The sequence below is a fragment of the Pantherophis guttatus genome, chromosome 7, assembly GCF_059756535.1.
Source record: "Pantherophis guttatus breed Tessera chromosome 7, ASM5975653v1, whole genome shotgun sequence".
Lineage (NCBI taxonomy): Eukaryota > Metazoa > Chordata > Lepidosauria > Squamata > Colubridae > Pantherophis > Pantherophis guttatus.
Window position 1 is genome coordinate 35,133,929 of NC_142069.1, and position 24,919 is coordinate 35,158,847.

Sequence of the window (24,919 nt, forward strand, 5' to 3'; positions counted from 1 at the left end):
TTTTAATTTTTCTTCCTTTACAGATTGCTGAGTTATACAAGAAAGATCCCTTTAATCTGGAATTTGCTCTTGAATATTGGTGTCCTTCAGACTCTCTGCAGAGCTCCACTATCATAGGATCATATCTTGGGATAGCCCATCAAAGACCACCTCAGCGTCAGGTTAGAAAAATGACTTTTTCATTTGGAATGCCTGTGATTTGAAGTGCCTTCATTTAATTTAGATAGTTTTCTTGAAACATCTTTGTTGACTGTGTCCAGTATTAAAGGAAGAGTCCTGTTGAGAAGAAGTTATTGCACTCCACCTCCTTTTATTGAAATTAGAGTGGATTGCTAACCCCCTTTTCCCACCCCCTCTGTAAATACCAGTGTCTAAGTTTCAGGATTTTCTTAAAGTGTACTGTATTTTTCAGAGTATAAGATGCTTTGGCGTATAAGATGCACATTAGTTTTTAGGGAGGAAAACAAGAAAAAAAAATTCTGCCTCTGGCTACCAGCATCCATCAGTATTCATCTGGCTAGCGTCCTTGCAGCAAACAGCCTGGTTAGCTTCAACGTGTTATTGCAGCCTGATTTAGCATGAATAGCTGATTGGTGGTTGGATTGGCCTCCTGAAATACTGCCAATCAGCTTTCCAGGCTATGGGAATTGCCAGAGGCCATCGCCGCCTCTATGCGTCACGTTTTTGGCCTCTGCTCATCGCTTTTTCGGCCTCCGCACACCCTGTTTTAGACCCGTTCCAGGCTGCAGGGATCGCCACAGCACATCGCTGCCAATTGCCATCTTTGCACGTTGTGTTTTTGGTCTCCACGCATTACATTTTTGGCCTCCGCATGTCGCATTTCTGGCCTGTTCCAGGCAGCAGGGCATGCAGAGGCCGAAAACGCGACATGCGAAGGCGAAAAATGGCCAAAGGATGGGGGCCTGTGGGTGGGTGGGTCTTAGGTTCAGTTCAGTGTATAAGATGCACCACAATTTTCACTCACTTTTAGGGGAGAAGTGTGTCTTATATTCCAAAAAGTACAGTAGTTATAAAGATTATCTAAAATATTACATAAATGCTTGTAGATTTAGTTTTGCTTACTGTTTTAAAAATAAAATACAACCCAATCTCCAATATAAGTTCAGACCTTTTTTGAGTTTGAGAGAGATAAATGCATACTTAGTATAATCATCTGTATAGTAATCAGAAATATTCAGTGGAAGAGCCATCTTTTAAACCCCTGCTGAGTAGGCACTTGACCTGGTGTAGAGTATATGTGGGTGAGTGGAGACAAAAATACTAGAACTGTATATTTATTATTATTTAGTACACCCCCATCTATCACTTTTCAAGAGTTTTTGAGGGAAACATGAAAGTTTTTGATGCTGTAGATCTACTTCTGGTACACCATTCATTTATTGACATATTATTTATATTCCCATTCCTGCTGCATTTTTGAGGCACTGACAGAGGAAGTTTCTGTTGCATTCTATAGCAGGGGTGTTAAACTTTATTTCATTGAGGGCCGCATCTGGGTTATTGCAACTTTCACAGGAGGCTTCCAACAAAGAGAGTCAGTGGGGGGGGGGGAGTGGATTTGCTTACTGATTTGATTTACTTAATGACCAAAGTAACTTGCTTAACAGCCGTTGCAAAAAGTCATAAAATTATGGGTGATTCACTTACCAACTACATCACTTAACAATGAAAAAGTTGGTCCCAATTGTGGTCATTAGTTAAGGACTACCTGTATGTGGTAACCAGAGATATTTCAAAACAAATGTCAAGATTTTGTTTGGGTAGGTATTTCTACTTAGATGAATCTTTGTTTATATTGCAGGTTGTTTTATCAAAATTCGTTAGACAAATGGGAGACCTGCTTCCTTCCACAATTTATATTCCTTATCTGAAAATGCTCCAGGGATTGGCCAATGGACCCCGCTGTTCTCATTATTGCTTTACTTTGCTAAAGGGTAATGGTAGTACTCATGGTAAGAAATATAGCACCACATAGGCTGAATGTTTTGATGTCTTATTTCCATTCACTGTAAACACACATAAGCATAATCCTAAGAACAAGTGTCTTCAGGGAAATAATTGTTGTAAACGCTTAGATTGAAGCTTTTCATATTTACAGGTAATCCTCGACCTAACAGAAGTTCATTTGGCACTGAAAAAACCTGACCTGACCATTTTTCACAGTTACAACCTTTGCAGCATCCCCATGATCATGTGATCAAAATTCAGATGCTGGTAACTGGTTCATATTTATGACGGTTGCTGTGTCCCATGTGATCACTTTTTATGACTTTTCTGACAAGCAAAATTGTTGAATGACCACACACAGAAAGGTTGAGGATATATGTGGTATTTATTGCTTTTACAGAGTGACATTATGTAGTTACTTTCAGCCACAGAGTACTTGTCAGCATGCTATTGGCTCACAAAAGTCTTCCAAGCAACTAAAATCATAAGATCCTTGGTTAACCTTTACTGCTTGCTTGAGCACTTATAATGTTTATCTATAGTTAAAGTCTAACATATATCCCACTTCCTCTTCTCTTGCTCCTCTTATCTATAGATTTATAGTAAATGTTTTCCTACTGTCATTTCCTAGTCTGCTGCTGTGCACGTAACTTTCCTTATCTGAGGTTTGCCGTCCAAGATAGGAAAATTCCTGCACGTATGATTTTCCTACACAAAATCAATGGCGAAACCAGATTCACTTAACAACCGGGTTACTAATTTAACAACTGCAGTGGTTCATTTAACAAGTGTGGCAAGAAAGGTTGTAAAATGAGGCAAAGCTCACTTAACTTTGCTTAGCAACAGAAATTTTGGGCCCAATTGTGGATGTAAGTCGGGGGCTATTTGTATTATGTTATCACCCTTTGTATTGCCTATTCATAAGACATTTCAAGTTAATGTTTAGCGTATCTAATAAAGTGTTAATTAGGTGAAAATTCTATGCATTTTTAATTAGTATTTTATAGAACATGTTGCTTAAATGAAAGAACCAAATAGATAAAAGTTTAAAGGTACATATGCTATCCTTGATCTTTACAGTCTTTATTTTCTTTCATTAACTCACATTTTTATGGGGAGATCATCATTAAAATCCTTGTTTGTAGTATAATTCCTGAAAGATTGATACTTCATAAAAAGTTTGATTTTTTAAATAATTGGTAAACCAAACATTTTTTCTCTCTCTGTTTTATATGATTTCTGGCTTTTTGCACATAAGATCCAAAACGGGATAATTAGCTCACTTTTAATTATACATTTGCTAATTTTGTTCATATATAATGTCAGTGAACGGGGAGCAGCTTGTAGTGGAGTAGAGAAGAATGATGATAGCTGTTTGCTTTGAGATACTATGGACTCAACTCCATTGAACAAAAAGATAATTTTTGAAAACCTGCTGATTTTCAATTGTCGGTGATTGGTTGCTGTTTATTAAGTACCGCTGAGGACAAATCAGTTTTCCAGGGAGCTAGTCTAGAGTGGACAAGGAGAACTAACAGACTTTGGACAGGGAGAATCAGTAATAACTAATAATAAATATAAGAGAACAATTACTCAGCTAATCTGGGAGTCTGAGATGGGAACAAGGAGGAATAAATCTCTTTCCATTTGTAGTACCTTAAGAAATAGAAGTGAGTATGAATAAATCTGCCATTCTTATTTGCATTCTTTGTGTTCCTCTTTGAAAATAAGCTGACACATATTTGCAGCATTGTAGCAATGAGTGGTAACTAACAATAGAAGTAAAAAAATAAAAATAAACTGAACAGTAAAGGCCCTAAAGCAGGAGATGATAAAGGAAGTCTTTTTAAGGAAAAGAATCAAACAAGGAAGCAATCTCCTAGTTATTTGGGGAGCTTTAATATGCAGTCCTCCCTTAGAATGGGTTGCTTAGCTTGGGTCTAAATTATTTTAGTCACCCAATGAAATTGAGTTTAGGGAAATGTTTTTTCCACCTGTAATTTATTTAATATAATCTACATTATGAAGTTTTTTTCATTCAGCTGAAAACATCCAAGGAGCAGGTGGAAGTCCTGTCTCTTGGGAGCACTTCTTCCACTCCTTGATGCTGTACCATGAACATTTACGTAAAGATTTGCCAAGTGCAGAGAGCATTCAGTATCGTCATCTTCCTCTCAGAGGCATCACACAGAAAGAACAGGATGGATTAATTGCCTTTCTGCAGCTTACTAAGACAATTGTGAAATGGGTAGGTAGTTACTTGACATATGAAGAAATTCAGTTGCTACTTTATTGAATAGTTGCTGACATATTTGGTCCCAGAAGTAAATGCAAAAGGAGCTAAGAGGTGGCCATAGATTTAGTTTAACTGAAGGTAAATTTGGTGAAGAATAATGTGCGAGAAAAATAATGTGTAAGACAATGTTACAATTCACAATGTTACAATGGACATTGTAGCTGACAAGACTTAATCTTATGTATATCATTAAACATCAATGATAGTTTTTCTTAATTTTTCAGAGTGAAAATGCCCGATTGGCTCTCTGTGAACATCCTCAGTGGACACCAGTAGTTATTATTCTGGGACTTCTGCAATGCAGTATACATCCAATTTTGAAAGCAGAATTATTAGAAACTCTCTCGGCCTTTGGAAAATCTCCAGAAATTGCTGCTTCACTATGGCAGTCATTGGAATACACACAGGTATCTTGTCAGGGGAAGTTTATCTCTGCTCGGTACTTGTCCAACTTAATTTATGTTTTCTAATTTGGAAAATTGGTCTGCAGAATAAGAAAATGTATTGAGCAAAACTTGAGTTCCTGAATGCCCTTCCAACTTTAGTATGTTGTTTTCCTTTATATTATAAATTCCTGCTAGTATATGGGAAGTAAATGATAGAAAGACAAAATATCTGACTGTATAGAAGAAATAAAAAGGATTTTTACGTATTTAGTGGGAAACCTTTTAAACTCAAAATTCTGTTAACAAAATATATACTTAGTAAACACAAAAAAAGTATAAAAAGAAGAGTGCAGGTATTTTAATTTTGGTGCAGGACCTGTCACTAATGGTTTGTACAATTAACAGTAGTTCATTCTTTTAATATTGTATTATTTTGCTAATAATGACAAACATTTCATTTCTCTCCCATTTATTTTGGAAGATATTGCAGACTGTAAGAACTCCAGGCCAAAGGCAAGTCATTGGTATCGAGGTAAATTGTCTGCACTTAGTCATTCTATTTTTGATGAATATTTGATTATATAACAGACAGTTGTTATCTTTCAGTATCTTGATGTTGGGAAATACCCACAGGCAGGGGGTATCAATCATAGATTTAGCCTTGAATTCTTGCACAGTTGCAAGAGGGCCAGGACTGACACTGAGACACACATATACATACACATTGGTTCTTAGAGCTGTATAGAACCTTACCTGTTCACAGGCTTAGGCTGGCAATATGTGGCAATTCCTGTGTAATAGGAATAAAGTAGTAACTTGAACCTTTCACATGAGGATCTGGTTGCTTGTGCCTGACACTTGAAAATATACTGCTTTTTTAAACAAAATCACAAAAAAACAACATAAATCTATCAAAAATACATTATATCATTAACTAGAGTCTCAATTTAGTTTAAAATCTAGGATCAATAATTGATCTGCGCAGATTTAAATCTTCCTTATTTTCTGGATACAAAGGGATGAACTTGCAAGTATGAAAATAGTGATACTCAAATTGCAGCTACGTCCTTTTGTAATTATTTTATTTATTTATTTGGAAATTTTGTATTGCCGCCAAATTGAAAAAAAGATACAGAGGAGTTGAATACATAGATACAGAGGAGTAGCTTCTGATGTTCTTTACAGCAGTTATAAATACAATTATAAATTACCTCTTTAAAGTTACAACATGTTTTTCTTATTTCTATAATATATAATCTATCCTACTTAATCACCAAAACCCTAAATCAAGTTTATTTTGTCTGTTTTCCTCAAAAAGTCCATAGAGGTTTTTAGTCAGAAATAAACAGAAATGTTACTTTTTCTCTAATCAAAGAAGCCAACTTAGCCATCTTCAGTGACTTCCATCATCTTCACCAACTATTCCTTTATTATAGGGTTTGCTGACTCTTTTTATCTTTGTGCCTACAATAATCTGATTTTAATTAATTAAAAATATAATTCACATATAAATATAATATAATTCACATTAATTTTGACTTTGCTCTATCCCAGGGAACCATGCCACCCAAATCTCAGGTCATGTGCTCTTAATTCCAAATCTTCTATTTCTAGCACACCAGCTGTTTCATCTTCAAACAGTCACTAAATGAGTGGTTGTAAATTGAGAACTACCTGTAGGTTCAACAGTCCCTTGTTCACAGTGGAACAGCATTTGTAGATTCTTTGAATGACAATAAATTATCTGTCTATTAGATTAAACATTATAGACTGAAATTGTAAATTGGTTTGGGTTTTTTGATGAAGGGCCCTTGAGAAAACTGGAAGAAGCATTTGCATGAACTTATTTAAGAGAGGTAAATGAGATGGTGTGTTGCCATTGTGTTTAAAAAATAACATGTTTGGAATTTGACTTATGTTTTTGGAAGGTTGAATTGAATGAAGTAGAATCCCGGTGTGAGGAATATCCTTTAACTCGTGCTTTCTGCCAGCTCATCAGTACCCTGGTAGAGAGTTCATTTCCTTCTAATCTGGGTGCTGGGCTGCGCCCACCAGGATTTGAGCCGTACCTTCACTTTCTGAGAGAATCTATATTTCTTCGATTTCGGACCAGGGCCTACCGGAGAGCTGCTGAAAAGGTAAACATTGCTTTTTGTAAGGTATATTGCTGCAAATCTATGCAAATTTGTCTTTGTAACATCTTTATTTTAATTATGTAATAGTTCTGTAATCTTATTCTTTTGAAAAATCCTATGGCAATAGTAATAACAATAAACAATGCACAGGTACAGTATATGTGGTACCTTGCTCAATAGTAGTAACTATGAGAGGGATATTGGAGTCCTACTGGACAACCATCTAAATATGAGCCAGCAGTGTGCAGCAGCTGCCAAAAAAGCCAACACAGTTCTAGGCTGCATAAACAGAGGGTTAGAATCAAGAACACGTGAAGTGTTGATACACTTTATAATGCCTTGGTAAGGCCACACTTGGAATACTGCATCCAGTTTTGGTCGCCATGATGTAAAAATGTTGAGACTCTAGAAGGAGTACAGAAGACACAAAGATGATTAGGGGACTGGAGACTAAAACATATAAAGAACGGTTGCTGGAATTGGGTATGTCTGGTTTAATGAAAAGAAGGACTAGGGGAGACATGATAGCAGTGTTTGAATAGCTCAGGGGCTGCCACAAAGAAGAGGGAATCAAGCTATTCTCCAAAGCACCTGAGGGTAGGACAAGAAGCAAGGGTGGAAATTAATCAAGGAGAGAAGCAACTTAAAACTAAGGAGAAATTTCCTGACAATTAGAACAATTAATCAGTGGAACAACTTGCCTTCAGAAGTTGTGAATGCTCCAAAACTGGAAGTTTTAAAGAAGATGTTGGATTACCATTTGTCTGAAGTGGTGCAGGATTTCCTGCCTAAGCAGAGGGTTGGACTAGAATACCTCCAAAGTCCCTTCCAACTCTGTTATTCTATTCTATTCTAAACTAAGCTACCATGGTATTATAAGGGACATTCATGTATTGATTTGATTTGCTCTGTGTGACCTCCCACTCAACATGTAGCTGTGGATGGTGAACAGCAAATTTAAACAATAATGGAATCATTTTTTTAAAAAGCCATTATAGAGTTATAAAATCTGTGGTTTCTCAGACCTTGTATTGAAAGTCAAAACTCAGAATATGTTCTGCAGTAGGACTGAAAGGTTGTTATTGCAAATGCTGGGAAATTACTGCTAAACTTTCTAGATATTTTACTGATCTGATTCAACACACTGTTTCAACTTTTAAACTGGAAACTAAAGTTTGAGACTTCCATTTGTTTTTAGCTTGTACAGCAAACTAATTGCTCCTTTCCCATGTGTATACATTGAAATCTATATTATTTAAACATTGTAATTTTTGTTACATCTTTGTGACCTAAAATTCACATCATATATGGAAGTTCAAGACTTTTTTCTCTAAATGCAATCCTATACCAGCTAATCTGAAAAAAATGTGCTATTGGGATTTATTTGCACAATAATAAACTGAAGAAATTAATATGTACAATGTTACTGGATTTCATTTTTATAGAATGTGAGTATTGGCCAATGTATGTAGTGGGGCTTGTTTCATTTCTTGTTTCTTATTGGCAGTTGGTTGAATTGAAATTTTTTTTCAATATTTCTTTCAGTGTAACAAGTCTTATATCAGGAAATGTCTCATTAAGCTCCTTCTGTCAGGATAAAAATATAACTTTATAACTATAACTTTAAAAAATCAAATTAATGATATTTTGTACATGGCTTTTTGACAGTGGGAAGTAGCTGAAGTAGTTCTGGAGGTCTTTTATAAATTGCTGAGTGACTATGAACCCCAGCTTGAAGATTTTGTGGACCAATATGTGGACTTGCAAGGTATGCTGTTTGCTGATCTCTGTTTACCTAGTGTTAGTCTTTTGCTGGGAAAGAAAGCCAACAAAATCTCACGGAGTTTTTTTTTTCTGATCTGTTGACGACTGCTAATTATATTCTAAATGCTTCTCAAAATAGAAGCAGGAATATTTATAGTTCAATGAGATTTCCATGCACAATGTTACAGTAGGGAATGGTGTAGATGCTTACATGTAGAAATGTGAAGAAGAATTGAGCTGCAGTGGCATTTTTAATACTGTAAGAGTGTTAAAAAATCATTTTCTGCAATGAAAATTTTAAGAGAGACTTAGAAGTAGAATGGGAAGAGGAGGGACGCAGTGAAAAAGGAAAGCCTTTTAAAATAAGGCTAAATATCTGGAGATGGAATAAGTGATCCCAAGAAAGATTATATGGTTCATATAAAGATGGGAATTCAGTTTTTTGCTTTAGCTCACTTGATTTAAGAAGAGAAAAGGGGGCAATTTAGAGAAAAGGCAAGGTTTCAAGAATAGATGAAAGAATTTAGTGGGAAAATAGGGATTTTGTACTTGTTTGAATAGTTTACATGGAAAAAAGGGAAGGAGAAAATAAAAATGACAGTGATTAGATTTACATTTATTCTGGTAAATTGCAATCTCAGAAATAACACATAAATGTACATTTCATTTTCTAGGAGAGGAAGTAATAGCTTATAAACCACCTGGATTTAACCTGATGTATCATCTGTTGAATGAATCACCAATGTTGGAATTGTGTCTTAGCTTGTTGGAAGAAGGAGTTAAACAACTGGATACCTATGCACCTTTCCCTGGTAAGTTGCAAGTTTCTCTTTAATTAAGTTATCGAAATATCTACTTGACTCTAATAAAGGCTGTTGGGTTAGGGTTAGGGGGGGAAAACTGATGACTTAAAACTGGCAGTTCTTGAAGGATTTTTTGTTTCTGTTGCCTCCATCAATGTACTTGTGTAAATTCACTGTGAATTATTCCCATTTCCCCACTGGGGGAATCATGAATGTGTGATTTGTTTGATTTTTTTTCTCTTCTTTAGGAAAAAAGCATTTGGAGAAGGCTGTACAGTATTGTCTTGGGCTGCTCAATCTAACTTTACAGAAAGAGAACCTTTTCATGGACTTCTTAAGAGAAAGCCATCTCTCTCTCATTGTTACCTCACTAGAACAGCTTCTGCAAGGAATCAACCCTCGGACTAAAAAAGCTGATCATGTAGTAAATATTGCCAGGTAAGTCCCAAAAATTTAGAAAGGCTGCTGTGCCTTTAGAAATACTGTGTTTTTACTCAGAGCATGATATCTTTTTCCACTCATAGCATGAGTGTTTACAAAAATTCCATTAACAGCTGACTTCTTAGAAATAGAATACTGTCCCTCTTTTCATCTACAGTAATTTATAGGATTGAGCTGTATATTTGTCAAGAACATTTCTGAACAATTTCTATTTATATGGTGAATAATATTATATTTTAATTTAATTTGATGTTATAATCTGGGCATGTGGCCTGAAGAAATTGGGATTTAAGAAACAATTGAATTAGGAGATAAAGATTTGAATAAAGATATACTTATGTATGCCAGGTACATTGCAAAAAATACAGGTATAGGATTTCTCTGACAATCTATTCAACATTTCTGAATGAGTTTATACACCCAGACCAGAATGGATTTCTACCTAAGAGACAAATTAAATTAAATTAAAAATAAGATGAGGATTATTTGGAATACATTGGAATACTATGAAGCACATCCTGAAAACCAAAGGCGCTGATCTTATTAGATGCACAGAAAGCATTTGACAATGTAAACTGACAATTTATGTTACTACAATTAAAGTATATGGTATTTGGAGAAAGATTTACTAATATGATCAAGGAGATATATTCCAAACAGACTGTAAAAGTGATTGTAGCAGAGAATGGCAGAGAATTTCAATATTAAAAAAGACACAAGATGTCCATTGTCGCCATTACTATTTATTTTGAGATTGGAAGTGCTAAATAGAAATATTAGACATGATATAGAAATAAAAGGGATGGAAATAGAAAAAGAAAAATATAAATTGCAGGCATTTGCAGATGACCTAGTATTTATCATAGAAGAACCACAAGAAACTGGACCCAAACCAATAAGGAAAATAAAAGGTTACTAAGAGAAAGAGAAAATTAAATACTAGTTTAAAACCTAGTATTAAAACCTTACAGATAAACAGAAAAAAGATCTAATGAAGAAGATAGATATCCAGATAGTGAAGAAAATTAAATTTTTGGGAATTCAACTATCAGCGAGAAGTGCAACTATAAAAGAAGATAATTACTCTAAATTAATACAAATTAAACTAGACCTGGAGAAGTGAAAAACCTGCAACTATCACTGGTAGGAAGAATAGCTACCATTAAAATGAACATTTTGCCGAGATTACTATACTTGTTCCAAACAATTCCAATAAAGTTGGAAAAAAATAATTTGAGGAACTAAATAGATTATAGAATGACAAATAACATCATAACTATGTAGTATGATGGACTGCAGAGCCAGCGCAATGTGTAACTTTCACACTGGTGCAATAGGACTGGATATTTTGTTAATATGATTTATTGGGTTAGGGATTTTCTATCTTCACTGTGAGTTGTATTGTGTTGGAGGAAGGGGTGCACTGCTCAAGCAATCTCATTGTACATATGTTCAATCTCATTGCACATACGTTGTGCACTGACAATAAAGATTTGAATTGAGATTAATGTCAAAATTCATTTGGCAAGGGAAAAAAGCAAGAATAAGTTTGAAATTGCTACAAGATTCTAAAAACAGAGGAGGTTTTGGGTTGCCAGATTGGAAGTTAGATTACCAGGCATCTGCACTTATGTGGCTGAAAGAATATATAAATCTGAGATATAGACGATTATTTATTTTGGAGGGACATGACTTGCAACTGGGGTGGCATGCTTTCCTATGGTATGGGAAAAATAAAATAAATAGATACTTCCAAGGACACTATATTTGAAATGCATTATGGTTAGTATGTCCAAAAATTAGAGAAAAACACTATTGGAAAATACTAGTCTGGCTATCCACGATGGAGGCACTGATACATCTGAATGTGGTTAACATGGAAAAAAATCATAAGATGTAAAGACATTCTGAATGAGAAAGGGGAACTTAAAAGTAAACAGGAATTGAATAGTCAAGGAATTGATTTAGCATGGTGGCCCCATGTACAAATAGAATCGAGTTACGAGAAAGATGTTAAAACATATGTTTTTTATAAAGAACCTACAGAATTAAATCAGATCCTAACAGGAACAGATGAAAAACTAATTTAAAAAATTACAACTATCTACTGAGCATTAGAACAGAAGAAGAAGAAGTAAAGGAAACAATGATAGTGTGGGCTAATAACTTTGGCTACTCAATAGAATTAGATAAATGGCAAAAGGTATGGGAGAGGAATTACAAATTAACAATGTCAACTGCATATAAAGAAAACTTATATAAAATGTTTTATAGATGGCACTTTCCACCAGCAAGACTAGCTAAGATGTTCAAGAATATGTCTTCAAAGTGTTGGAAATGTAACCAGACACTGGGCTCGTATTACCACATGTGGACGTGCCCAAAGACAAAAAAATATTGGACAAAAATACACTCTTGAATAAAAATAATGATAAAGGAACACATAGACTTAAAACCAGAAATATTTCTGTTGGATATCATAACCAGAAAAATATAATAAAGGGAATATGTACTTAATGATACATGTCTTAATAGCAGCTAGAATTGTATTTGCACAACACTGGAAGAACATAGAGATCCCTACAGAAGAAAATGTAATTAAAAAATTCTAGAATGTGCAGAAATGGACAGATTAACATATTAAAGACAGGGAAGACACTGAATATTTCTTAATATGGAATTGGCTCTATCAATGGTAATCGAGCAGAAACAGAAGTTAGATTAAAAAAAACACAAGAGAATGTCTAATTTTGTAAAAATTGTTTACTAAATGGATAAGTTAGCATATTGTCACTATATGTTTATTATCAATGTAATGATGAGACATTATATGATGACTACTAATGTTATGAATGTAATTGTTATGATGATGATGATGATTACTCAAAATAACTATACCTAGACAACACACTGTTTATATAGACATTGAACTTTTCGCTCTTTCTATAAATAAATAAAACATGAGTTGCCACCACTACTTCTCTATAATGTTGTATTTTAAAGGTACCTTTATCATGGTAATACCAATCCTGAACTGGCTTTTGAAAGTTCCAAGATCCTTTGTTGCATTTCTTGCAATTCTAACATTCAGGTCAAACTGATTGGAGACTTCACGCAAGACCAGGTAATTGCAATTAATTTTTTTAAGCAAGAAAAAAGGGAATGGTTACCCAATTATCAGAAAATGATTTAATAGTGATGTGCAAATGTTCAGGGCTTGAAACATTCGATGAGTGGAACAGCTGGTTTGTGCTAGCCTGTTCTCAGACCAAATGCCATGTTTTGCAACTTTTGATCTATATGTGGAATGGTGGATCTATTTTGCTTGGATACAGACTGAACCATGATTATTCCAAGCAAACATTTTTTTGGTGGCTGGGAGGAAGCAGGAAAAACCTAGGACTGGATCTTTCCTTTGTGATGCCATGTAAGGACATAAGTGAGTAGCAGAGGGTGAGGGCAAGAGACAATGATGGACAGATGGGGGATTTGTAGTGTGGCACATAAGGCATGAGGAGGGAAGGGAGGTTATGATGCACCCCAGCCTTTCTCTAGTCACCCCATAAAATTATTTGGAGAATTCCTCACATGTTTATTTCAATTGAAGCCTGGAGCAACTAAAATATTCTAGGTTTTGTTTCTACTGAAACATGGCGGATCTGAAATGATGTAGCAGAACTTTTGTAATGTATGGTTGGCTTTGAATTTAAGCATATTTCTCATTTTTTGTGTACCGCTATTTCTAGGTTTGTATATATTTTTGTTTATATATCAGTAAAACATCTATTAATCTTATTATCTTGCTTTTTAAAACTTTTAATTACAAATCTAGAGTATCAGTCAGAAACTAATGGCTGGATTTGTGGAGTGTTTGGACAATGAAACTGCAGAAGAAATCATTAATCCTGATGAAGGTATGAAAGTTGTTCATTTTATTTTAATTTTTTATTTTCAAAAATGAAAATTTTGAGTTTATTTGCAATGTTATTCTTTTAATTTCAGAAGATAGAATAATGATGAAAGATTGCATTTTGAAGTCTGTACCATTTAAAATTTTAGTTCTTATAATTTTCAACAAAATTATAGCTAGCCTGCCAAAAGGCTGCCAAAAAATTACATTTAAAAAGTAATTTCACAATATATATTTGTGTTCTGCTTCCCATAACTTATATTTATAGATGAAGTGATGATTATACAGTTATTTCATAAACAAATTGATACCTTCTGAAATACTTTTAACAATAGCTTTCATACTTGTGTTTCTTTTTGTCCAGTTGAGAAATTTGCAGGTGGTCGTAAATTAGATTAATAAAAAATACATGTGAATTGACTGCATGCTTTCTGGATAATCCCCTTTTAATATAAATGTTTGTGCTTGATTCTAAGAATTTGAAGTTGAAAGGAAGCAAGCACCGATATTCCATGAAACGAGGATTAATATTCTGAACCTTCTCATTGCCTCTCTGGAATGCAAGCCACCCAATCTTGCTCTGTATCTTCTTGGTTATGAATTCAGGAAGCCTGTCAGCACTACAAATCTGCAAGATCCAGGTACCCAACTGAAAGTGCTCTGATGATATAGAGAAAGAGGGGGAAGTGGCTAGCTACCATCTGGAAAAAAAAACACACTTGGATGGTGATATTTTATTTTATTTTAATTTCCAATATAGCATAATATTAATATGGTACACAGAATAAATGTTAAATGTTTTACATGTTAAAATCAGTGCATTGTGGAAAATGCATCTATATAAAAACTCTGCAAATCTGGGTACTATTGGGGTCCCATCATATCCCATTTGTAATAAAATACAACAAAGTAATTTTATAAAAGCAAACTTTGCAACTTTAGATAGTATAGTAAAAAGTACACTAAAATTTCAAACAGAATGAAATTTGTTTTTTATTTTCCATGTGAATTGCCTTATTATGCTTTATACACTGTTTATCTAAACAAGTGTCTTAAATCTTTAAGGTGTGTTGGGTTGCCCTCGCACTTGCCTTCATGCTATTTTGAACATATTAGAGAATGGTACTGGAACAAGGTCTGATCCCACAGCAGTTCGGGAATCTCCACATCTAGCAGAGTTATGTTATCAGGTATGAAAGAAATTTTGAATAAATTTCAAATTAATATATACAACCAATCAGTTTTCAGTGTTTTTTGTAGTTTTATTGTGCTATTTTGATTCTTAAAATAATTTTCTTTTAAATAATTATATTTCTGAATCCTTCACTTTATAGTATTGCTGCCTAAGCTGATTTTTACAAATAAGAGCTGTTACATATAAATCATTTAAATCACTGAAGGCAGTTGTAATACTGCATTATTAATAATTCAGCTATGTTTTTTTAACCTAATATTCTTTGTAAAATTTTAAAAAGAGTGCATGTTTTTTGTGTTTATACCCAAACGCACATGATGTGGTTTTTTTTATTATTATTATTATTAACAGGTGATCTATCAGTTATGTGCGTGCTCAGACACATCAGGACCAACAATGAGATATTTGAGAACTAGCCAGGATTTCTTATTCTCTCAACTGCAACACTTGCCTTTTTGTGTCAAAGGTAACACTTGAAATGCACTCGTAATTGGATGTACTTTATTCTAATTGCTTTGAAACATTTATTGTTTAATTCTAAATTGAAATACTTATAATAAAAACTGTTTTTATTTCAGAATATTAGAAATCTTGTCTTGGAAGGAAGGGAAATACTTTCCCCTTCTTTTGTGGCACTTCATTCATCCTATCCTTTCTTTTTTGCTTCTTTTCCATCTCAGCATTGGGAAAGAATGTGTCAGGAAGCATGACCATTGAGTCATCTCATTTTGGGAGCGTTTACAGTTAACTGGACCGTATTGCAATATGACTGTTCTCAAACATTCTAAGCTAAAGTTTCAAAGCATGTCAGAGTTTTCCCAGTGTGTGTATTTTACTGTGTGTGCTGTTTCTGTCTGTCACTTCTACTCAGAACATGAGATTCCTGCCTTGAATCAGATGTCATGGTTAATGAAAACTGCATCTATAGAATTGCGAGTTACTTCACTGAACCGCCAGCGTTCTCACACACAGAGACTGTTGCAGCTCCTTCTCGATGATGTCCCAGTTAGATCTTATTTAGGTAAATGGAATTTGGCCCTAAGACTATTATATCTAAAGGCCATTTTTTTCTTTTTGGAATTCGTTGTCACTTTCATATCCAGTTGTTAATAACTTTTACCATAACAGTTTCTAGTTCTTCTCATAGAGAGCTTAATGTTATGATTTTAGGAGTGAGGGAAGCAAGTATTACTTAAATAATGGAGACATTGGTTTAGCCAAAGTTGACATATTATTAACAATCAAAGTTTATTCCGTAAAACACATTGTTCTTGCCTATTAACAGAATACATAGCTTTTATTGTTCATTTCTCTCAGTGTAAAATTAGGATTGGGTGGAGTGTATTGCTATCAATATGTTACAAATTTATGTTAGTGTAAGCGAAGTACCTCTCTTCAAAGTATTAAAGTTTGCATCTTTCAGTTTGTGCAGCTGCTTCAAAGTGCGCAGACATTTTGTATTTTATTGCTTTAAATTTATTCTGCGATAAAATTGGGTGGCTTATGAATTAATTTTAATTTTTAAAATTTAATTTTCTTAGCTGATGGTGAAGGAGGGATAGAAGATGATAGTCGCTCTGTCACTGGATTCCTTCACTTTGACACTGCTTCCAAGGGTAAGTTATTTGTGAAGACCTACTTTACAGATTGTAATTAAAAATATAGTGATTATTATGTTGACTGCTGTAATAAACCTTTTGCAGCTTTCATGCCTAAAACAGACTAGAATTCAGTCTCCTGGTTTCTATCCTAGTGCCTTCCCAACCTTTTCTATGCCCCACACTCTTACAAAATGATTGATTACTGTTCTCACCCACTTCAAAAGTAATTGTGACTCATGACCCATCGCCAAGGGATACAATCCACTCTTTGTCACACCCTGCCATCTCACACCCCCTGGTTGAGAACTGGTTCTCTCTTTTTTGCCTGCCTGATTATTATAATCAGAACATTCAGAAATTGTTGGAAAAACCATAATATACTTCAATTTATAAATGATAAATATATTTCTGTATAGTTATAGAATACATCATTTTTTGGCTTCTGGCATACATATGTTGTGATGCTTATGCACTGTATAATAGGAAGCAACTTAATACATTACAAAGAAATGAGTGGGCATAATCCAGAAATTAATAAATCATTTGAAGTTTTGGGATTTTTCCCTTTTGTTATTTTCCTAAAATATTATGTTGTAGGAGGAGAAGAGGCAGAGTGGGAAGGGAGGAGGAATTAAGCAAGTCATCAGCCTAGAGTTGTTACATTCCCACAAACGTCTAAGTCCAACCCCTCTTGAATTCCATTGAATTTTATCTTCTGCCAATTTAGCAATGAACGTTAGTTGACTAGAATCTTGTGTAAAGGTTTAGCAATAAATCTTCTGGACTGCCACTTAAACTTTTGTCCTGCTTCTTTGTGCCTGACAGTAATGTTCAGTATGACTAGCTCCAAGAGCATAAAACTTTTAACAAATGCTAACACACTTACAGTTCAATTTTGTGCATTGTAATTACCTTTTGGATTGGAGCTAAACTGTTTCAGAATTTGAATGTAAGTATACAGTGGTGTCTCTGTCTGATGATGGAGCTTTATTATTCTTTTGGGATATAGATATAAATAGAAATAAAATGTAGAATTATAATAAATAGAAAAAATTAAATCATAAAGTTTGTCATTTATATTTTTTGAATTCAGCTGAATTCTTTTTTGTCTGATTTCCAGAAATTTCTAAATTGATTTCTAATATCTTCAGTGCATAGGAAAATCTTGAGCATCCTTGATTCAATTGACTTCAGTCAAGAGATCCCAGAGCCCTTGCAACTAGATTTTTTTGACCGTGCTCAAATAGAAGAGGTCATTGCTAACTGTGAGAATAGGACTGCACATGGGCCAATTATCTGCAATGTGAAGGTCAGTAAGTTTTGAGAAATGTTGGGGTTGTACAAAAATATGGAAACACACTTTAAGAGCTTGATCCACGAGAGAAAGAGAAAGAGAGAGACGCTCTTTTAAAGTTATAGTCAGCTTCTTCATATATTGAACTGAGTATTTATTTTTTTACTTAGCGTATGGCAGATACATGGACTTACAGTAGTTCAAATGTTAATGTCCACCCAGCCATTCAAGGATAGGATGCTATGATGAAAAAAATCAGACATTGAGCTGGTATAAGCTCTGGATGGACATTCGGACACAATGTGGTGGATATTTTGTCGAGAAGCACCACAGTCACACTGAGGGGTAGAGACAATATCCCACTTCTTCCACACCTGTTTTGTTTATCTGTTGCCATGTATTTAGAGAGCCAGGAGTTCTACAAAGATGTTTGGCTGCCAGCTGTCATTAACTACCAATTCTTCAATGTAGTCTGGCTGCCAGTTACTGCTAGTCGTTTGGTTCACACTACCGTGCTATCCAGAGTGCACCACAAGGAGAACTAGCATCACACCCCATTGAACTGAGTGTTATAAACTGACATTTCATGATGGGTATTGTATTTTTCATGGGTAGCTTCATTAAAGTGTATCATTTTATCTAGGATGAAAGTAAAAATGGACAGAAGTAAAAAATCAATGAAAGGGTGAAAATGCTCCTCATGGTATTTAGTATTGTTACTGTGCATTAGACATGAGCCTTGTCTTTCCTCAATCCTAGCATCTTCACAAAGTTCTGATTGCTGAAGTTAATGCCTTGCAAGGAATGGCAGCCCTGGGACAGAGGCCTTTACTTATGGAGGTAAAGAAATGAAATAACTAGAATGTCTTCATTTTGAAAAAGATTATCAGGATATATTATTATTTGCTTTAGTAAATATTTTATATAATGCTTACCAAATTGGAAGTGATTATAAGCATGTGGTACTGCTAGAATCCCAGTTTTATTATTACTTTTAGAAAATGGGAATTTAAATATATCTAAGATTGTAATTGACAGGGATGTATCCAGTGTTGTCTTCTTTTTTAAAAATTTTTTGCAGGTAGTCCTTCACATATGACCATCATGGAGGTGGTTGTAAGTAAAGGACTACCCGTATTAAGCTTTAATAACAATACTGAAAAAAATCAAATTAAACTCAAAAAGAAGAGAAAGTAAAAGAGGAATAAATGATATACAGAGAAAAAAGAAAGGATGATTTCAGATAATTTCTAAAAGTGGTTAGAAAGTGAGTGAATGAGTTCAGTGTCCTTTAAAACACTTTGCTGCAGTTGAGAGCATTATGGTTCTCTTCATCTCCCAGAACTCAAATCCACAAGAAAGGTCTGTCCTGTAGTCTCTTCATGAGGAACAAGTGTCCGGAGCACAAGTTAATCATCTCCTATCATCTCCTTATCCAGTGAGGTTCTGTTAGATCAGTCTGCTCAACGGTGCTTAGGTCTTAGTTGTGGTTGTCTAATTTGGAGATGCCTTAGTTCACCATTCCTCACCTGAAAGCCCCTTCCAGTTTTTTCTATGAATTCTCACCATCAAACATTTTGATGGTGTTTAAAAGGAAATTCCATGAAAATAATATCAATTCCTTTTATGCAACTTGTTTTCAAAATCCCCAAAATATTTCTGACATGAATATTCCCTGCTTGGTTGTAAACTGATATCATAATAGTATAACTTGATTAATTGTTATTTGTTATTATTAGTGAATATTTTTTTCTATTGACTTCCAGGAAATCAATACAATTCTTCAGTATGTTGTGGAAAGGAACAAGCTTCTTCAGTGTCTGTATGCAAAGAAACATGCTCTGGAGTCCTGGAGGCAGCTGGTTGAAATCATATTAACTGCCTGCCCACAGGATCTCATACAATCTGAAGATAGACAGCTTATTATCCGCGATCTATTGCAAGATTTACATGATAAGGTAAACTATAAAGATATATTGCTACATTATGTTGTTTAAAAGGAGATTCTTCTAAAATTAAATTATAAAATACGGAGTAAGGAAAGGAGGAATATATCAGAGACAATTTAATAGCAGCTTGAGACTCATTTGTTTTAGGTGTCATATTCTAGTTACTGTCAATCACATCTGGAAAGATGATAGAAACCATGTCACTTATATGACTTAAGACCATTATTTTTTTTTTCTTTCCATAAGATTTTGAATGATGATGCAGCTCAAGAGTTAATGCCTGTTGTGGCAGGAGCTGTGTTCACTTTGACTGCTCACCTAAGCCAGTCTGTGCGAACAGAACAAAAGGAGCCATTTGCTATCCCTATGCCTGGACGTTCCCAATTTGTCCTAATGTTGGATGGTTCTTTTGCTACATCACCTGCTTCTGAAGACTTGGCAGTGGGATTTGCCTCCATTGGAGACTCTTCTTTACATATCATATTGAAAAAAATTCTGGATTTTATTCTGAAGACCGGTGAATACATAAATCACTTATTAGAAAGGAATTCCATAAATGCCAATATGGAATTGAACGTATTTTCATTTTGTTTCATTAAATTAAAAATGATACTTAAACTGGGTTTGCACATCTTATTTAACAGTTAGAGCCATAAGCAGTAGAAGATACACGTGGGTTGTACTGACAAAAATAGAGGACAGTGGTTGTATTTTTATAATATTTTCTATTTTAATTTTTGCTAAGAATGGAACAATTTGATTATTCTTGCTTCAGCTTTTATGGAAAAATAGCTGTTTTCATTGCAAAGTTAGCATTGTACATATAACTGAAGACATGCATTTGTATAATGCTACATGCATTGGCTTCTCTCTTTCTCTCTGAATAGGTGGTGGGTTCCAGCGAGTGAGGACACACTTGTATGGATCATTGCTCTATTATCTGCAGATTGCTCAACGACCAGATGAACCAGATATCCTAGAAGCAGGTAAAATACAATCTAATTATAGAAAATACGACATTCTACACAGTTGCATATACAGTCCATCTCTACAGAATAAGCATTATTGTATTCTGTAGAATTATTATTCTACTATAAACATTAGTAGTGGTGATAGGAAGTTCTTAAATTTCTTAAAACGACTTTCAGGTCTAAAGTTCGACATTCCAGTGAGTATCTGTTTTCCACCAGCATTAATACTGTGAAGTTTTCAATTATCTGTTCTTGGGCCTAAGTTCTCAATGCCTTTTGCACAAAGAGATCTCATTTGAAAAGCTAAGCAGACTTGGGCTTGGTTACTACTTCTTTAGGAAACTTCTAGAAGATAATAGGACTATATAGGAAAAGTTACCAAATTTTAAACGTTCCCAGAAAAAAATTGGTAAAATATGAAATCACCAGGAATCAAATCTGGCTCAAAGCAACTTTACTCTTGTATGTTTTCTCACCGCTAAGGTATTATCCTTCTACAGTATATATTTTTTGCAAAATACAATTTATGATACAGTTTAAAGAGAAAAAAGGTTATTTTTAACACTCTTTGATCTATTTTACAGCCAAAAAGTCCATGTGGGAGTGTTTAACAGCTCCTGAAGATGGTTTCAGTAAACTGCAGAGAGAAAACATGGCTATTATTGAAAGCTATGGTTCTGCCCTAATGGAAGTAGTCTGCAGAGATGCCTGTGATGGACATGAGATAGGACGGGTAAATAAAATTAGACCTATTAATTTTGAACAGACTTAAATCTTTGGGGATGGGCAATTACGTTGCAATAGTCAAAATGCTATGTATATTATAATAACAAATGATTACGTTGAACCCTCAATACATAGTATTTAGGTAGGTTGGTTTTTATACAGTTGTGTTATAAAGGTATAAAATGCACTAATATATAACCTACAAACTGCATTTATTATAATTTAAAATTGATGAGAGCAATTCAAGTTTAAAGATACAAATCAAATCTTTCTAAGCAGAGACTCTGCATTCTTGTAAAGTAATTTAATCTCTCTTTGTTTTTTTAGATGCTAGCACTAGCATTACTGGACCGTATCGTCTCTATAGATAAACAGCACCAGTGGTTATTATATCTCTCCAACAGTGGCTACTTAAAAGTGCTGGTTGACAGCCTGGCAGATGATGATCTCAAGTTGCAAAGTTTACTCATACCACAGCCTCCTTTGCTTAAAGCGCTGTATACCTATGAGTCAAAAATGGTGAGATTCTGTGCAAATTCTGCTTCTGTTGTACTCCAGCCTAAAGCAACCAGTCAGCATTTAGCACTAACACGTAACTCTTGCTATGTCACAAAAATTTCACTGTTTAAATCTCTGTATACACAGTGTCCATATCTGAATGCTCTCTATCTGTTAGCTAGACTAGAAGAACTTTCTATTTCATCTCTAAAGCATATTTTTATAAAATCATTGTTGAAAACAGTTAAAGCCCTGAAGTCTAATCTGTTCTACCACTTCACGTGAGGTTTCTCTTTCTGCTTTGCAATACAAGCTTATTCATTTAAAAGAAGCAAATCATAGCATACTGACCAGGGTGGGTTCTACTTACCTTTACTACTGGTTTGCAGTGGGGCTGTGCACGCGCTCGCTTCGCTCGCTCAAGTGCTCTTCTGCGCATGCGCAGAAGCATTTTGGTGACATCGGGGTCGGTGGGCAGAGCCTCCCACCGGTTTTATTACCGGTTCCATAGAACCAGTGCGAACTGGGGGCAACCCACCATTGATACTTACTATCTAGCATTCCCACAGCCTTCCCAATTAATTCTCTTAAATTACAACAATAAAAGCTAATAGAAACTATAAATAAAAAAAGAATTAAAAGGGAAAAAATATAAGGTGCAAGAAAAAAAAAGTAGAAAAGAAAAATAAGAGTATAGAAAGAAATACACACATACATACACACAACCCTCCTTCCTGTCAGCAAGTATAAACAATTTTAATAATTTAGCACCTTCTTTTAAAATATAGCAAATGATCTCTTCTTCCCATATCTCATCTCTTATCTATAAACAAATCCTTAAAACCTCATCAGTCCTAATTCAGCAAGGTTCATTAGAGATAACATATCTATTTGAACCTTCATCAAATAAACCAACTTTATATTCCTCCCTTTTATTCTAATCCATTCAAATAATATCCTTCTTTGTCCTTTCTGACAAAATTCTTCAATTTTGCAACCTCTTTTGCAAATCCCGTATAGGAGAATTATCTAGATCACTCTTGGTTTGTTATTTGTATATCTCTTTCAGTTACTAGGATATCAGACAGTTTCTTTTGCATGCCCAATGTGACATGTTTTTCCATTTTTCATAGCATGTCATTTTTAAATTCACTTTCAAAACAGTTCCTTTTACATAACATCTTTTAAATACAGACTGTCTACAGAGGCAGATAAGTCTTAAAATTAACTTCTGAGTTGATTGTTCAAAACTATCCTTTAGTATGTTCAATATAAAATATTTTGGTTCATTCATATTTGTAATTTTAGTTTGAGTCTTTTTCTCCTTTAATTGTAATTTTTAGTTCCCTTTAGTGTCCAATTATTAAAATTCTATTTTCTTATGATTTTAAGTAATTCAAAGTAATTCAAAACAAAAGCATTTTCCCACAGGAAGGTTTCTTTATAATTAATTCCAAAATCTTATGTCAAATTTATCTTGACCTGTTTGTGTCTGTTTAGCAAGTCTGATTGTGACTTGCTAAAATCAATATTTGAATTACTGTTTTGCCGACACAACATCACTCAATGCAGTCTCTTTCTGCAGGGAAGAAGGAGGGATGACCTAAGGAGTGAGATTTAGGAGATGAGCCTTCAACTACTTGCTATATATTCTGATTATTAGATCCTTGTTCCAGTTGCTAACAAATAAAATATTTACTTTTTTTTTCTCAAGGCCTTCTTGACCAAAGTAGCAAAAATACAACAAGGAGCACTAGAGTTATTGAGATCTGGAGTAATAGTGAAACTTGCACAGTTTCAGGTATATGATATGCGGCCAGAAATAGATCAACAAGGGTAAGTTTATACACCAAATTTCCAAAATAACCTCCTGGTTAGGATAAAGCAATGTTTTTTTGTGTTATATGTTTATAGTGCATGTTTTGATTAGAATTGAAATTATTTCACTTACTGGTAAACTTGTACATTTGTTTTAAAAATATAAGGTTTGATAGTTTTATAAACAGTAACTGGTTACATTAATCTATGTTTCGTTAATTTTTTTAATTTTTAATTTTAATTGTTTATTATTTTACAAAGATTTGTGTATATTGCAGCCGCCTGGGTTGTGGGCTGAGAAATCATCTATGTAAATCAAATAAATAAATCTAAGGTTTCATTCACTTTAATGTTAAATCAAAGCTGAATTTTGTTGGGGTTTTTTTGTTTGTTTTCCGGCCAGTTATTAAATAAATGTATCCATCTATCTAAATCATTACCTCCACTTAAATCTCAGAACAAATAGTAATGCCAAATGATCCTTTCCCAACCATCTGTGCTAGATGGCTCATACTAGAACTACTAATGAATAGTCTCCAGCAGACGTTTTATTGTTGGTCACCTGTCTTACAAAAATCTTGCCAGACTGAATACATTCCCTTGGAATCAGTCTGATGAGGCTTCAGGGATTCTGATAGGCCACTACACTTTCTGCAGTGCAAGGACTCTAAATCCCCCCCACCCTTTTTAAGACCTCTCTCCAATCTAGCTGCAGATTCCACTACAATTAAGGTTGTTACTGAAGGATTATCTGGATTTATATCATGTATAAACCAAGCTAGTACTAAGCTAGATAAGTGTTCTGTGAGTATACAGAGATACCTTTTGTATTTTATAATTGTAAAATGTGTATTGTAGTGAATTTTCAAGGTTTTTTTTTAAGATAACCAGATTATTGGTTTCCTTTTTGCTTCTTCTTTTAAGAATATTTGGTATGCGAGATCCTCCAGTCTTCATTCCTGCTCCTGTAGAGCGTTATCACCAGATTCTTTTGCCTGCTCTCCAGCTTTGCCAAATCATCCTTACTTCTAGCATGGCACAACATGCTCAGGCTGCCAGACAGGTAAGATGATAGAAACTTCTGGTAGCAATGGCTGTTCATTTCAATTATTCTTGAAGTTAGATACTATTGGATACTGGATATCATTCTCTTATTTCCAGCTC

The 24,919-nt window shown here is 34.4% G+C and overlaps 1 protein-coding gene across 2 annotated transcripts in view; it reads left to right on the forward strand.

Annotated features, from left to right (window-relative positions):
- Positions 1-24,919, forward strand: part of NUP205 (nucleoporin 205) — a 46,567-nt gene that overhangs the window by 13,821 nt on the left and 7,827 nt on the right. For both annotated transcript variants that reach the window (XM_034403377.3, XM_087873951.1), the window contains exons 10-34: positions 24-161; positions 1,823-1,973; positions 4,011-4,216; positions 4,489-4,671; positions 5,132-5,182; positions 6,579-6,788; positions 8,454-8,553; positions 9,224-9,361; positions 9,601-9,790; positions 12,797-12,917; positions 13,626-13,707; positions 14,180-14,344; positions 14,769-14,893; positions 15,250-15,364; positions 15,770-15,919; positions 16,440-16,514; positions 17,651-17,808; positions 18,553-18,633; positions 19,560-19,751; positions 19,989-20,259; positions 20,630-20,728; positions 21,298-21,446; positions 21,767-21,958; positions 23,652-23,773; positions 24,680-24,818. In XM_034403377.3, coding sequence (XP_034259268.2) covers positions 24-161; positions 1,823-1,973; positions 4,011-4,216; positions 4,489-4,671; positions 5,132-5,182; positions 6,579-6,788; positions 8,454-8,553; positions 9,224-9,361; positions 9,601-9,790; positions 12,797-12,917; positions 13,626-13,707; positions 14,180-14,344; positions 14,769-14,893; positions 15,250-15,364; positions 15,770-15,919; positions 16,440-16,514; positions 17,651-17,808; positions 18,553-18,633; positions 19,560-19,751; positions 19,989-20,259; positions 20,630-20,728; positions 21,298-21,446; positions 21,767-21,958; positions 23,652-23,773; positions 24,680-24,818 — 3,603 coding nt within the window. The remainder of the gene's footprint in view (positions 1-23; positions 162-1,822; positions 1,974-4,010; positions 4,217-4,488; positions 4,672-5,131; positions 5,183-6,578; positions 6,789-8,453; positions 8,554-9,223; positions 9,362-9,600; positions 9,791-12,796; positions 12,918-13,625; positions 13,708-14,179; positions 14,345-14,768; positions 14,894-15,249; positions 15,365-15,769; positions 15,920-16,439; positions 16,515-17,650; positions 17,809-18,552; positions 18,634-19,559; positions 19,752-19,988; positions 20,260-20,629; positions 20,729-21,297; positions 21,447-21,766; positions 21,959-23,651; positions 23,774-24,679; positions 24,819-24,919) is intronic.